This window comes from Plectropomus leopardus, chromosome 8 (genome assembly GCF_008729295.1).
Source record: "Plectropomus leopardus isolate mb chromosome 8, YSFRI_Pleo_2.0, whole genome shotgun sequence".
NCBI classification, from domain to species: Eukaryota; Metazoa; Chordata; class Actinopteri; order Perciformes; family Serranidae; genus Plectropomus; species Plectropomus leopardus.
Window position 1 is genome coordinate 29,939,559 of NC_056470.1, and position 14,842 is coordinate 29,954,400.

The 14,842-nt window shown below is 38.3% G+C and overlaps 1 protein-coding gene across 3 annotated transcripts in view; it reads right to left on the reverse strand.

Moving 5' to 3' along the window:
- Nucleotides 1–14,842, reverse strand: part of rapgef3 (Rap guanine nucleotide exchange factor (GEF) 3) — a 36,024-nt gene that overhangs the window by 13,275 nt on the left and 7,907 nt on the right. For all 3 annotated transcript variants that reach the window (XM_042491170.1, XM_042491171.1, XM_042491169.1), the window contains 3 exons: nucleotides 8,492–8,536; nucleotides 1,254–1,360; nucleotides 1,046–1,167 (listed from right to left, as the gene is read on the reverse strand). In XM_042491170.1, coding sequence (XP_042347104.1) covers nucleotides 1,046–1,167; nucleotides 1,254–1,360; nucleotides 8,492–8,536 — 274 coding nt within the window. The remainder of the gene's footprint in view (nucleotides 1–1,045; nucleotides 1,168–1,253; nucleotides 1,361–8,491; nucleotides 8,537–14,842) is intronic.

Below are 14,842 nucleotides of genomic sequence, written 5' to 3' on the forward strand. Positions count from 1 at the left end.
GCAAAGTCCAGTTTTTAGAATTTAGGGAGAAATTAGTGGCAAAAATTGTATATAAAATAAAAAGTATGTTTTATTTAATGTATAAATCCCCTTTAATGTACAATCCCCTAAAAAGTGTTTTTGGTACCTTAGAATGAGCTGTTTATATCTACTTGGGAGTGGGTCCTTGTATACCGAGGCTTCCATGTAGTGTCGCAATGTTTCTACAATAAACTTATTTTAGTGGAACACTTCATAAGATATCCTATGAAAATGCATACACAACAGTTAATATGATATCATACGAATTAGCCAACATATTCTCATCCCAAGTTGTCACATGTTGCCACTTTACAGTCCGTCAAGTTGTCACTTAACAGCGGACATCCGCATCTATTTATTATGTTTTAGGTGTCCTACTGCGTCTGCTGTTTATGTTTCGAGATGGTGCTACCGTGATGTCAACAAATGCATGTATGTTTAGACAACACGAGCACGTGGCAACTGAGACAGGAATGTCAACAAGAGCACATGCTAGCATGTGTGGAGGAAAACATAAGAACCATTTGTGAGAACAGCCTACTACAGTAGCCCAGAATGGACAAGCAAAACACTGGCTCTAGATTTAGCATTTTTGTGTTTTCGTGTCAGTCACCACAGTTAGAAGTCCTTCTGCGACCAACAGCATCAGAAAAGCAAAGTAAAAGTAAAACTCCTTTATTTGGTGTTTTTACTGATTTAAATTAACTGGTCCATTTGTTTTTGAGAGAAAGAAACCTCTGCGGATAATTCGACTCTGTGCCAAACAGTGTTAAAGAAACACAGATTTGCTACTTGAAAATTGCTTTAGTGTTTTTACTGGTTTTAATCACCATGTCCGTTTGTTTTGGAGGGAGGAGACCTCTCCTCCCAAAAAACCTCCTGAACAATGAACAGTGAAGGTAGTCGAAGTTTCAGCTGGTTGCAATCTTCGATCCTCACCGCTAGATGTCACTAAATCTCCCTAAATCTTACACACTGGACCTTTAAGACACAATTCTGCAAAATTCAGCTCTTTAGATCTTACCATGAACAAGGATTCCTTCATCCACCAAGACCTGCCACATCCCAACTGCCTGGCTTCTTGATTGCAGGCATTCATTTTGTTTCATCAGCCAATCGACAAGCTCCTTACCAGAACAACACTGTCTGTGAGAGAAATTTAACGTGAATCTGTGTGACATTTGCAGAGATTTTTAACATGCGAGAAAAAACACCAGCAGTGTGTGGGTTACCTGTATGTTTTTAGGTGATACTTTCTATCTCGGACGAGTCCAGGGTTCCTCTCGATCATGACACTATACACTGATCTCGCTGCCTTTACCACACGATCTGAAAGAAACTTTAAAAACATGAAAAAAGAAAAAGATGTAGCACTAAGCATCTTTCTTTCGTGGAAAATGTGAGTTAATGTTAATGTGAGTTGTGTTCCCTTTTCTGGTGTGATGAAACAAGTGAGAAAGAGTGTACATAGAGAAGTAGGATATGAAACGCAGTCAGGGGGTCGTGTTTACTGAAACAGCCTGCTTGTGTGTTGGCAACAGAGAGGAGTTAGCAAAAGAAACAAATGTGCATGTGTGAGTGAAAGAGAGCGAGACGAGTTTCTTTGCATTTCCCCTCAGCGTGCAGATTGTGTGTTATGGTAAAGACGTCAACAGTGTGAGTGGAGATTTCTGTGGGTGTTGGAGTGTAATGTGGTGTGTGTGTGGGGGGTTTGCAGGGAGGGGAGAATGTGAGAATGTAAAAAAAATACTGTGTGAAAACTCACTCTCTGGGCGGCATGCAGCAACAACAAACTTTCCCTTTCTGACCACCCTCGGTGTATTTCCTTTGAACCCCCCCCCCCCCCACCCCCACACACCCGCCCACACGGGGCGAAAACCAAAAAAAAAAAAAAAAAAAAGACTGCAGACAGGGGTGCAAAACCTGTCAGCCACTGATGCAGAAGCAAGGCTTATGTAACAAGAATGTGCTATTGTTTCTGGCTGTAATGCGGCGGTCCTATTTCGGGCCTTTTCACGCTTTACAGGACGATCTGCTTCAATTTCAGAAACAAACTGTATCAAACTACCACCAAACAATATTTACTGTCTTAAAGCTCGAGGTGGTAAGTTCTTTTTAAATATCTTTTGTTATGCAAAATATATGTTATATATGTATGTATATTTGCTGAAACTCACTATATCCCGACAGTAGTCCATGAAACAGACAATGTTTGACAAAAAAATCATGTTCCTCTGCCTCCTCTTAATGCAAGAATCCCTTGCACTTGAGCGAAACAACAAATCAGTGCTGAACAGTCTCTAAAAACTGATTTCTGCTCAAGTGTCGGCTTTACGCAGAGCCTACGTTGAAGCCCACACATTAGGCCTATGCTGTTGTGAGTATACTTGTGCAGTAGTGTGCCTGTGTTGCTCAGTTACACCTCCAAAATGCTACTCGGTTGTGGGGTTTTTTGTGAAGTGTTGTAAAGTTTGATTGATTTGAAACACACCCCCAAAAAAACCCATTAAATATGTTTTTTTGTGATTTTATGCAAGTCTCATGGGTGTGAATGCTTTTTCATGTTGTTGGAGTCCCTAACCGAAGGCAATTTTCTGTCACTATGTGATAGACAATCAAGTTTTTTGAATCTTGAATCTTATTAGCAACAAAATCAAATCGATTACACAAACCTGTATCCACTGTCGTATGGCAGATAGTGTTTAGCCGAGCTAAACCATCAAAGACCAGCAAGAAATTGGTCCAGACCATCTAAGACCATGTTTGACCGGCTAAAACCAACGAAAATCAGCTTTATTTATCTTTATGCAAATCCTATGACAGTAGACTTAACTGATTTATGCCCTTTGCTATTCATACTTCCTCCTTATGACACTGTTATTTCGTACTCAAGGACATTGACTTGGTTTCAATTTTACAGGAACATCAGTGGATAAACCAGCTAGAGTGACCATCCCAAGCTGGTGTGACCAGTTAAACCATCAAAAATTATGTGATCAATACCTTAAGATGGTCAAACAAGCTGGTCAACCAGTTTAACAATCTTAAGCTGTTCAAACTGTTTTTTTTTTCAGCAGAGATAGGTTTATCCGAAATAAATATTTATGTGTATTTCAGTACACTGAAATATTACTGTCATCTGAATTGAACTGTGGTCAATACAGTCTGACAGCAGTTCATGAGCAGTGATCGACATGATTTACAGCTGCGTTCGAGACTTCTCAGCTCAGATTGGCTTTTTTCTTTCTATTCTTGCAAATGCCGTTTGACGCACTGGGAGGAGGTACGGAAACTTTCATCAAACATGACAAAAGGTAATTTTTTTAAAAATTACAGCTGAAATGACTGACAGAAGTTAACATTTTCGTTGTGCTTCCTCCCTGTTAAACGCCCTCTCTCACATCTCCTGCACAAAGTCTTGTGATTCCACGAGTGACTCAGATGGTTGCCTGTTTGTTCTTAGGATTCTCCTCAAGCAACAGCTGTTTGCCCGGGTTGATGGTCTGAAGATGCACACAGAAAATCCAACAATGACCATTTCCTTTATCAGTGTTTTCTCTCTTTAAGTGGAGTAGCATAGTTATGAAGCAACTGTCAGAAACTAACTGCACCCTTTGCCTTCTGTGGTGTTCTGCAGTTCATTAAGGATATAAAAACTATTCTTTAGGACTGTATGCCGGACTGTTTCATGTTGTTATCCAAAGCTAATTAAGCGTCTTTTTTTATGGTTTGAGAATATATGACGCATACACATCTTTTTGATTAACAAGCTCAGTTGTCTGCTTTTTATGCACCATGGCAGTGATACTCAACTAAGGGTCAGCGGGCCAAATCTGACTCTCAATAGAGTGCCGGCCAACCATTTTCTAGTTCACAGTAAAAATAAAGTGATTCACACTGAGGTTTGTTTTTGCACTGTTAGTATGCATATGATGCAACAGTGCATAAAACAGGATCAAAATAGAGCCTGCACACACCAACAGATTTCCTAACTAGGCCCTAAAATCCTAGAAAAGTCCCGAAATCCTAAAAACATCCTGAAACATGTTAAAATTCTAGAAATATCCTACAATCCTAAAAAATTCTTAAAATCCTAGAAATGTCCAAAAATATTTTAGAATGACCTAAATCCTAGAAATGTCCTAAAATATTTCAAAATGTCCTAAATCCTAGAAATGTCCTATAATATTTTAAAATGTCCTAAATCCTAGAAATGTCCTAAAATTTGAGAAATAAAATTTTAAAATGTATGGGGCTGCTGCGACTTGCCCCTGGCCTCCTCTCATTTTGCAAAAGTGGCCCCCAAGCAAAGCAAGTTGAGTATCCTTGCATTAGAGACGATAACCACTAAAAGTGGGAATTATTCGGGGCTTATAATGCCTATGTTTGGCGTTAGTGGGGCAGGCAGAGCATTTGGGGTGCACTGCCGATCATGCCCATAAGCCGGTCTAGCTCCAACACAACCTTTTGCTCTTTGGGGGTGATGACATCTGAAACAGACTACTGTGGGTAACACTGCACAGTAGACACTTGAACCTATCAACCCCACATCAGTCTGTTCCCAGACCTGACATCAACAGAGTAAATGTGTCCTGAGGCGTCTGCTGTGCCCCTCTGGAGCTATGTTGTCTGGAGGTCACCAGTATTCCCAGGGGCCCATTTTCCCCTGGGACTCACATTCTCAGGCATGTCAACTCCAAAACGTATTTTCTAAATGAGGCAATTTTCCATTACCTAACCCAGTCCTTTTAAAAACAATATCAAAAGCCATATTTCACTGAGTGGGAGCCCAGCCCCCACCGCTCAACCTGACTGTCATGTAAACATGCAGAAACATTTTCTCAACTGTTTCACTCCAATGCTGGCGCTCTGCTGAGAGCTGTTGTTTATTGTCTGAATGTAGGCCACCCAATCACGTTATCTAAGAGCTATGACCCACAGGTAATTGTTCCAAGTGAGTTGAATTACAGAGCAAACACCTTTCCTGAGTATAATACACACTCTGCCGGTGTGCAGCAACCAACACTGATGTATAGGCCATCTGTATGGCATGTACAGGAAGTTGTAACCCATTTTATGACTCCATTGTGTTTTTGAGGTCATTTTAGAGTCAAGAGTCTACAATCAAAAAGTGCTTTAAGGCTTTTGGTGGTAAGTGTAGTAATCAACTTAGAATTAGTTTACACTTCAACTGTTAAATGATACTTATGATCCTAATAACACCTGTTTTTATTAGCAGGGCTGGCTACAGAACATTAGGCCTGGGTGTCTGAAGAATCACCCTTTTTTCCAATAAAATCACATACAAAAAAAATCTAATAGAAAAAAAAAACACCAATATTTTTCAAAGAAAAAAATTGCAAAAATGTTTTTAAAAAAAGTCAAAATAAATAATTAAATATTTTAATAGACAAAAAATTATTGCCAAAAATTCTTAAAGAAAAATGTTGTCTTATTTCGCCTCCCCTTAGCCAAAATAAAAAATGTCCCTCCCAAGTGCATAAAGAATGATTTGACATACCTTGCCCATTTTTACTGATAGTAGTTGTTAAGTATTTTGTTTCTACTTAGCAGTAATTAATAAAAACTATAATCTTTTTAACATCATAATTAATTAATATCATTCATAATTAAAGTTAAAAAAAAAAGAAGAAGCCAGAGTGCATTAAAAAAAGCATTAAAATAGAGCTTGTTCATCAAAAAGGAGGAACTCCCTTTTCGGACCCCCTTGTAGAAACGCCCCTGCTCTTCAGCGTCTACTTACTATCACACAGAAGTAAACAGACATTGGTTTGAAGAAGACAGTGATTGTATTTATCACAACACAAGCGTGTTGTGATCTTAAACTTCAATCTGGCCCTGGCTGAAAGTGTTAGTCACAATATTTTGAAGTGCAGTGGTTGGGTTTCATGCATTTGTCCCGTGGGGTGGGATGATGATGAGAACAGTTATCCACTGTCTCCTCTGTAGGCGAGACATTTCTTTGTTTCCTACTCTCTCAGTGACCTCAGTGGGCTGTGTTGTTCGAGAAGAAGCTACAGATGAATACAGTGAGAGATGACAAGCAGTGTTATGCAGCACTGTGGACTATAGATACCTGACTTTTGCCTCCTCTCTACGTGAGAAAAGTACACGACCACACTTCAGAACATTTCCATGCTGCAATACATGACAGATATGGGTTTTCCCAGGCCTTTGATTAGGTCACTGGGCATTAGTTTTCATGTCTTTTACGTTGGAGCTGTTGTTTATGTGAACTTACACCTCTGACCTATGCTAGATGTGTATGGGAAAGTTGCCGAAAAGAACACAAACATTATATAACTGTGCACATCTAATCTTTAAAGTCCTGTACCTGCAGAACAGAATCACCTCAGCTAAAGGAAAGTGAGAAGTTTTGCTGACAAAAGTAGGACTAGAACATGTCAAACTCATGCTGCACAAAAAAATGTATTTCTAAAGGGGAACAAAGATCAGTAGCTATTAAGCTTGTGAGCAAATACAGTGATCATCTTTAAAGAGGAAAAATACATCTATTGCATTGAAAAATGGGGGCACAATGAAACATAGGTTATTAAAAACGATCCGTCTATGAGAATGTATGATGCTCATTAGATACTTTTTGAATCTGGAGCCAACACTTGCTAAGCCACCAAACAAAGCTCTGAGAGGTCGGGAGGTTAGCAACACCTGCCTCCTGCAGACACGATTACTCTATTCTGTCTAACTTCTCTCTCAAGAACAACAGCTGCCAAATGATTGATCTTTTAAATTGCAATCAGTAACACAAGTTGTATAGTTAATCACGATTAATCGCATTTTTAAATCATGTTTTCAAGTCAGTTGTTTTGAATTACTCAGCAGTTTTGAAATCCATCTTGACAAGGTAAAACAGTTACCAGATTGTCTGGATTAGGAATCAAATGACAGCAAAAAACTGCATGGGAGGAGCATAAAGCAGGCATGTCTGTAAATGGGAGACTCATGGGTACCCACAGAACCCATTTTCACTCAGATATTTTGAGGTCAGAGGTCAAAAGACCCCCGTGAAATGGCTATGCTGGTTTTCCATTGCTAAACTTCACATAAGCACTGATGGAGTGGCGCTATTTACAAGTGAGAACAGGCTGAAATATCAACTGTAAACAGGGGCTGTTCATCTGTCTGATTCAATTTCCATGTCAAACCCTGTCATGCTTCCTTTAAAAGTTCTGCTCTCGGCTCTTGAAGACACTGAGATAAGGCAGAGTGAGGGCCCGGGGCTGGGTGAAGCAGGGCTCTGGAGGGTGGGGAGGGTCAATTAACTCTGAGTCCTGGAGTGCCCTTTAGACTCCTTGTGACTGCATGCCCTGCTAGGAATGTATTTTTTAAGACTCGCTTGAGTAGTAATGCAGGATATTATAACAACAAAAGAACAAGTTCAGCAGTTTAAGAGGATGCACGCTCTGCAACTCTGCATGATAGCAGAGATCAGGAGGGCCACCAGGACAGAGACACATCCAGGCTGGTGATAGTTTAAAGGCTCACATTCAAGGGTTGTGCCAACCAGTGTGAAACACGGTGGTCAGCTAATTTACAGAGTGACAGACAGAGAGGTCAAGAAGCCTGGTATGCTAACAAACATGATTATGAAACTGTTGCGGAGGTCCTGAAGAAGATAATACAACGGGTATCACATGCCTTACCATAAGATGCTAGATTATAATTAATGCTGATGACCAAAGCTCAATGACAGTCCAGTTTCTAACAGTCAAATATATTAAGAATTCATATTTTCATTGGTGTAGACAATCCATACTTGCTTAACCCCTTTTAAAATCTTAGCAAATTAGTTAGATTTTTTTTTTCAAAAACATGGGGAGAAGGCATTGAGCAACTTAACAACACAAGTACAGGAAGTTACACGAAAATTACCTAAAAAAGACATAAAAAAAACAAAACAAAAATGACCAGAAAAAAGTGTAGAGAATCAAATATATATATATATAATACTATGTAACATAATTTTAGTTATAATAATAAAAGTAACAACAACAACAATAATAGTTTTAATAATAATAATAATAATAACAGTTTTCTAGACATTTTTACCTAGTTTTGATTTTCTAATAATTCTCTCACCCTTTTTTATTATTAATTTTGATTTTATTCTCTTCGTCACCTTTTACTAATTTCTTGCAATTTGTGGGACATTTCTTGCCAGGTTGGCCATTGCCTTTTTCCACATGTTTTTATAAGAAATGAAATCAGTTTGCTCGGGTTTCACAAGGTTAAATAGCTTGGGAGAGGCATCTGAATGCAGAAAAACTGATGTCGACCCAGGTTTTAAAGGGTTAAATGCAAAAAACTTGCTGAAATAATGCTTCTCTTCTGACGTGTCTCCTTTTTATGTTCAGCAGTTGAGAACATTGGATTACTCTCTGCTGCAGGGAGATGATGCAACATCACTCACCGTCTCCGGCATACTCACCTGCTTCATGGTGTCCTTTGAATTTAGGGCCTCTGGCAGCGGAGTCTAAGAGAAACAGGAAGAGAGACGTTATCACCACTGAGCCATTTCTGCACATCCAAAGCCTCTGAAATAAAGCAGATAACTTGCTTTGGAACGGCATTCCACAGGAACTAGCTGGACGGGTCGCTGATGATAATCTGGCTGCGTTTGCACCAAATGAACAGATATAACCAAGCTGGACCATCCAGATAGAAAGAATAATTATTTACTTTTCATTGGGATGAAGGTCAACACAAATACATTATCGTAACCTGTTCTGTGTTACCATTGTCTGCAGAGTGGTGTGGGTGGGTGTCAAGTGTGTGTGATGAAGTGGGAGGAAAGAGTACGTAGACATCAGCAGGGGGAAAGCACACAGCCTGTTGCCACGCGTTTTGTTAAGTGAAAATGTTGCCTTCATCGACTACCCTCTCATATGACAGGGTTTATGGAAATCCCTGATATATAAGATTAAATGCACTGCAGCGTTTGCAACATATACAAGTCATATACAATAAAGCCCTAAATTAACCCCGCTGTTATGTAGGCTTTGCATATTCATAGAGGTGATGGGTCATATGTGGCAACATGTTGGTAGCAGAAAAAGAGGTTATACAGTTATACAGAGTAACTTAGAAATGTACATGCTTCTGGATTAATACATTACATGAACATTAATGGTTGCTACTGTTATCCCTCATTATTAGCCAATACACTTTATTTAAAAAAACAAACTGAAATTATAATATATATTAGGGTGCACACACTCAAATATGCTCGGCCTCCTGCACCCAATATATTGATAAAAAAATATAAGGAAAAAAATTGCCATTTTACAAAAGGCAACCATGCACTGCAGTCTGAAATAATTATTAACAAGTGTAATCATAATCATAGATAAATGTCACAAATTGGCATTATTATTAGTACCAGTTCTAGTATTACGATGTACTTGAGGTTTGTCTAACTGGTGTTGCTGTACACTCAATGTCACTTTTGCTTATGTCATCACTTTTAAATGTATTAGCAAATGTAAAACTAGAATGTTATATGAGTGTTATGAAGACTATAGCACTTTTGAATGTTAAAGTTTTTGAATGCCATAAAAATGTCATAAAAAGTCATAGTATGGTATGTCCTTAGAAATCTCATAGCATAATATGTCATAAAATGTCATTAAAAAAAGTCATAGTATGTCATAAAAATGGCTTAAATATGTCATAAAAAGTCATGAAAAGGGCATATTGTGTGCGCTTTTCCTTTGTGGCCCTCAATCATATACTGATTCCCTATGGCACTGAATTATGTAAACTTTCAGAACACCTGATCTAAGTTTTTTTGTTTGTTTTAAAATGTTCTAAAACTTTCAGTTTAACTGCTAAGTTTGAAAAAAATCTCCTGAGGCTAACCAACCCCAAAACTAACATTTGCTTATTTTTCCATTTTTTTTTATTTTGACATAAAAATCAAACCCCCAATCTAACCCCCTTCTTTTTCTGAGAGGAAAATTCAAAGACCAAAAAGAACTATAACTCTTGATACATTAGAAAATAACAATTTACTGATTTCTATTTATATGTGCCTGCCCATGTAAAGGTTATTACTTGGCAATTTACAACTTTATTTTTAACTTTTTAATTGTCTTTTAATCGTGCTTGTCTCAGGTCTGACGCCATAAGGTGTGTTGACTCTGGGAAAACAGCATTGCGCATGCCCAAAGCGGATGGCACAAATTTAATGCCAGGTGCTGCTGATCGCTCGGTGACCCTCTGCGATTTTACTGGCTGTTTGCCAAGTTTTCTTCATTGACTTTGACTTTTTCACAAGTTTATATTTCTTTTAGAGACGTTACTAGTTAACCATGGTCACTGTTAACGATGCGGGTTATTTTCTACAGCCCAAATTGTAGAAAAAACTTTAATTATTAATCATGTCGGTGCCCACCAGCCGCCGAACACCAAACCTCTGCTAAAAATAGTCCGATTTAAGCTGTAGTGGTTCTCAGTGGAAAACGACGAAATGTTAGCTTGTAAGAGAAAACACCTTTTTTTTGCTTCCCATGTGTGTTTTTCTTCGGTGGGGATGATACCTGCTCAAGAACAAACTTTGCGGATGTCAGGCATTTTTCTGAGAGGATTTCCAAACATGAAAGCAGCAGGAAAACGAGGGAAAAGTGGCCAACATCGCTCCAAAAACGATCGCATATGAAAAGACTGAGCAATGAAACTGCAAACAGCAGAAGAGGTGAGTGTTCACAGCAGTTATCACCTGTGTGATTAATGTGAAATAGTGCATGACAAAGCATGTTTGTGGGTTTATATCTGTGCAGAGTAGTTGTGTGTGTAGGCCTATTTCCTCTGTGAGGCTCGGTTATATTTTATAATCCCAATTCAAAGAAGTGTGAAGGATTTTTCAATGCAATCTTAAATGTTTCTCTCCAGGTCTGGGAACTTGTGCACTTAGGGACTGTTTGTTATTTAGTAGAGGGAGGGAGGGGGTGGTGCAAAATGGGGAATGTATGTCAAATAATTGTTAAACATTGGGGAGGGACTTATTGGGTTTTTTGGCTTAGGGGATGGACAAAAAACTTGTATTGTTGTTATATTTTTAAAAAAAAGGTTGCCTTTTAAAGGCCAAGACCTGCTGGCAGGCTTGAATTGCATGCTTAAAAAATCTGTAAATTATACCATTGAACACAGAAAGAAATTGTAAAAACAAATTATTGTTGGATTTTCACATTTCCGATAGTTGAAAATATCATGTGTGATGACTACTTTAATCAGGAAACATAACCAAATCTAAGCTGATGATATTTAATAAACATTACCTCATTCCACAGGTTTTATTCAAATTTTCACCCAAAAAAGAAAAAAATCTTGCACCATAGAAATAGTGGGAGGATATTTGCATCTTTTCGCTCAGGGAGGCTCATTGATAAACATTATTAGCTCCAGGGAGGGTAAAAAAAGAAAAAGTCACACGCCATTCCCACTGATAAACAACAAGCAGTCCCTTAGTGACATGTCTTCAACCCTCACAACAACGAAACAAACTCACAGGCACCAAATGTCTCTTTTGTTTTATCACTGGGTTGCTAGGACAAATATTTACTTTATGGGATGTGAACCTGCACATAACACATGACTTTCTGTTGATGTGCAAAATGTAGAAAATGCAAAGTAATCAAACGAGACAGCCAGCATTAACACACACGCACACAGACACACAGACACAGACACACACACACACACACACACACACACACACACACACACACACACACACACACACACAGTAGCTGTCAGTCAGTATTGATCAGGAAGCTTCTGAACCTCACATCACTGATATGCATCTGTTAATCTCCAGTCTTTCTGCAGACAGACTCTGTGGCGTGCTTTGTGTGGCGTGCTTTGTGTCACATGATCGCAGTCTGAATGGCACTCTGCCAGTTGTTTTGACTTGCTCATAAAAAAAGAAACTTATTACGCTTATTACACCGACTGCTGTTACTGTGAAAAAACACGATCAATATCTCACTAACAGTAATTGGTTCTCATTAAAGTATATGACTCAATATGACTCTATAAAACCGTTTATAGGATAGTTTTATTAAATGTGGCCCAACCAAAATGTCACATGTGCCCCTTGAGTAGACAAAAAGAATGTGGAAAAACCAGCGTCCCTCCAGGACTGTGGACAAGCAGACACAATTAGGAACCTGTATGAATGTGAGGTATTTTGTCCTGCTTTGTCTCCATGTCTCAGCACTGGTACGGCAGTGCAATAAGGACAGGGAGACAATGGCCTGGCAGCTCTTAATAATGACAGCAAATAGAGTTGCGTCCTTGTTAGAGGTATTCGCCGGCATTAGCTCAGAGAAGGAATTAGCAAATGCCTCAATGCTGCTTAAACTGTGCTCATTGCTGATGCCTGAATAAACAGAAACAAGACTGTAGCTTCTGTTCCAACACTGGAGAGGGGGACTCATATGAAATGGGGGTTTGGGGACACCCACAAGGAAATTTGGAGCATCCAGTGCAGCATTTACTCCATTCTGGTGAATTTTTGTGCTACTTTTTTTGTGTTTTCTGCATCATTTTTTGGTGTAAATGTCTTTCATTTTGACAAAATGAAAGTCCCCCTGCTACTTTCATATTTCTGTTGTGGAAGACAAATGTACATGACCTAAATATGGAGGGGGATGTGTCCCCTGTGCCCCCCTTGAAACCTAAACCTTTATAGATACAGTAGATACATGTGCCTTATACATTACCTTGAAGAATAAAGATATTTGATACAATTTTTGATGCCCTGGTGGAAATTGAGCAACTGAGGGCATCAAATTTTAGATTTTTATGACAGGAAAAGATAAATATATAAGACTATAAAATGATAACAGTGACTTTTCTTATCTTGGTTAGTAGCAGAGAATAAGAGAGACCAAGAAAGCAAAGCTGGTAAAGGAGTAATAATACTGCAGAACATTAATTTTGAAGCCATTTGGGGTGCAGTCACCAGAGGCTCAATGATACAATATCATCGCAACAAATAAGCCATGATACAATATTATGGCGATTTTCTATGATATTACAATGTATTACCATTTTTCAACTTAAATTATGTCCCCAAAAGGAAACTGTTGACATCTGTATTATTTTGTTAGATGAAGTTTTTAGTCTGTTCATCTCACTTGAGTCATTTTTATTGCAGCAAAATCTCGTAGACTGAAAAAAACACAATTGATCATGTTAGAAGGCTACCAAAAATTAAATTTGTATTTGTGACATTGATAATTTAGAACGATATGTTATTGCCACACAAAAATATCGCGATATTTCACCTAATCGTTGAATCTGTGTATATAGGGTAGCAATGGTATGAGATTTTCAGGGTGCAATAACAATCTAAAATATCACTGTTTCACGGTATTACGGTAGAATTATTATTATGATAAATTATGATGACAGCTACATGAACGGAAACATGTTTTTTGAGTGTGTGTGGGGGGGCAAACTTTTTCCTAATAATAATAATAATTAAATAATAATAATAATTGAAACTTGGGAAAAAAACTAAAATAAAAGTGAGATTCCCTGTTTAGATGCATTTCTTTTCAATACAGTAGATGAGTATATGTACATGGTATGATAGCCGTCAATTTTCATACCGCAGTTTTTGTTGAAACCAGTACAGCTGCAACCTTAGTATCGACAAATTCTGCAGCTTGATTAATATGAAGACTAAGCCTAAGAGCATTTATCCATTTTATGTTTAGTGTTTTTTCAGTATGCCGTCTACTTGAACTTTACTCTTTTGTGTAATTTTTATTATTGGCTTGCAGGAGGACATCTCTGTGGACGTGCTATTGTGTAATTTATCATGTAGATAACCTGAGTAAACACAAACTCAACAAGTTTAACCACTCAACACTGAGCGATTATCAAGCTCTGGTTTCTAACTGGCATGCCAGATCCAAAACATAATTGTCGGTTACTGTAATAACATGTCATGTAATTGTATAGTGCAACTGTACTTTGACATTTGCGCTGCTTTTGTGACACTGAAATTTGGCTGGTAACCACAGGAAGCTGAGAAAGCAGTTTGCAGAGATTTACAGTCATCTTTGACCCATTGATGCTTAAAAGTCAAGTAAATTTAGAGCCTCACTGTTCTGTGACTTCCTGTGACCTGGAGACAGAAACCTCCCCTCTGTGCATTCTTCTACGACCTATTCTGTAAACTGAGCAGGGACGTGGTGGTGAAGGTGAACAATAAACAATACACTATTAATAACCTGAGTTTAATAAAAAAAGACTCCACACCCAAACTGCTAAAACAATAGATAGATCTGCCTTGAAAGCATTCTTGAAATATCTGTAAGATGCTGTTTTAGGCGACTTAAACTGTGTCATAGTGAGAGGAGATGAGGTTGAACGAAACCCCATTTTCACCTCTTTCTCCACCTCTCCTACAACTCAGACGTTCTGAGTTTTTACACAAATGCATTAGATGCAATTTTCTTGTATGCCAGAGGGAGGGCTGTCACTTTAACAAGAGGAAGGGCTTTTAAGGCTATTAAGCCACTCTGTGTCAGACATTTACTAGAAGCAAATTTGCACTATAAATCATTATTATACCAGCTTTTCAGGAGCTTCTCCAGCAGTGACTAATGCAAGACATTTACAGAAAGCAAGTGACATTTTTGAGTGCTTATTTAGTGATAAAGTCTCAGATTTGAAACATTATTATGTCAAAATGACCAAAGGCTGTCATTAATTTAAAAAGGCACTAGATAATATAAGGCAGTGGTGGTAGTAAAGTACGTAAAGA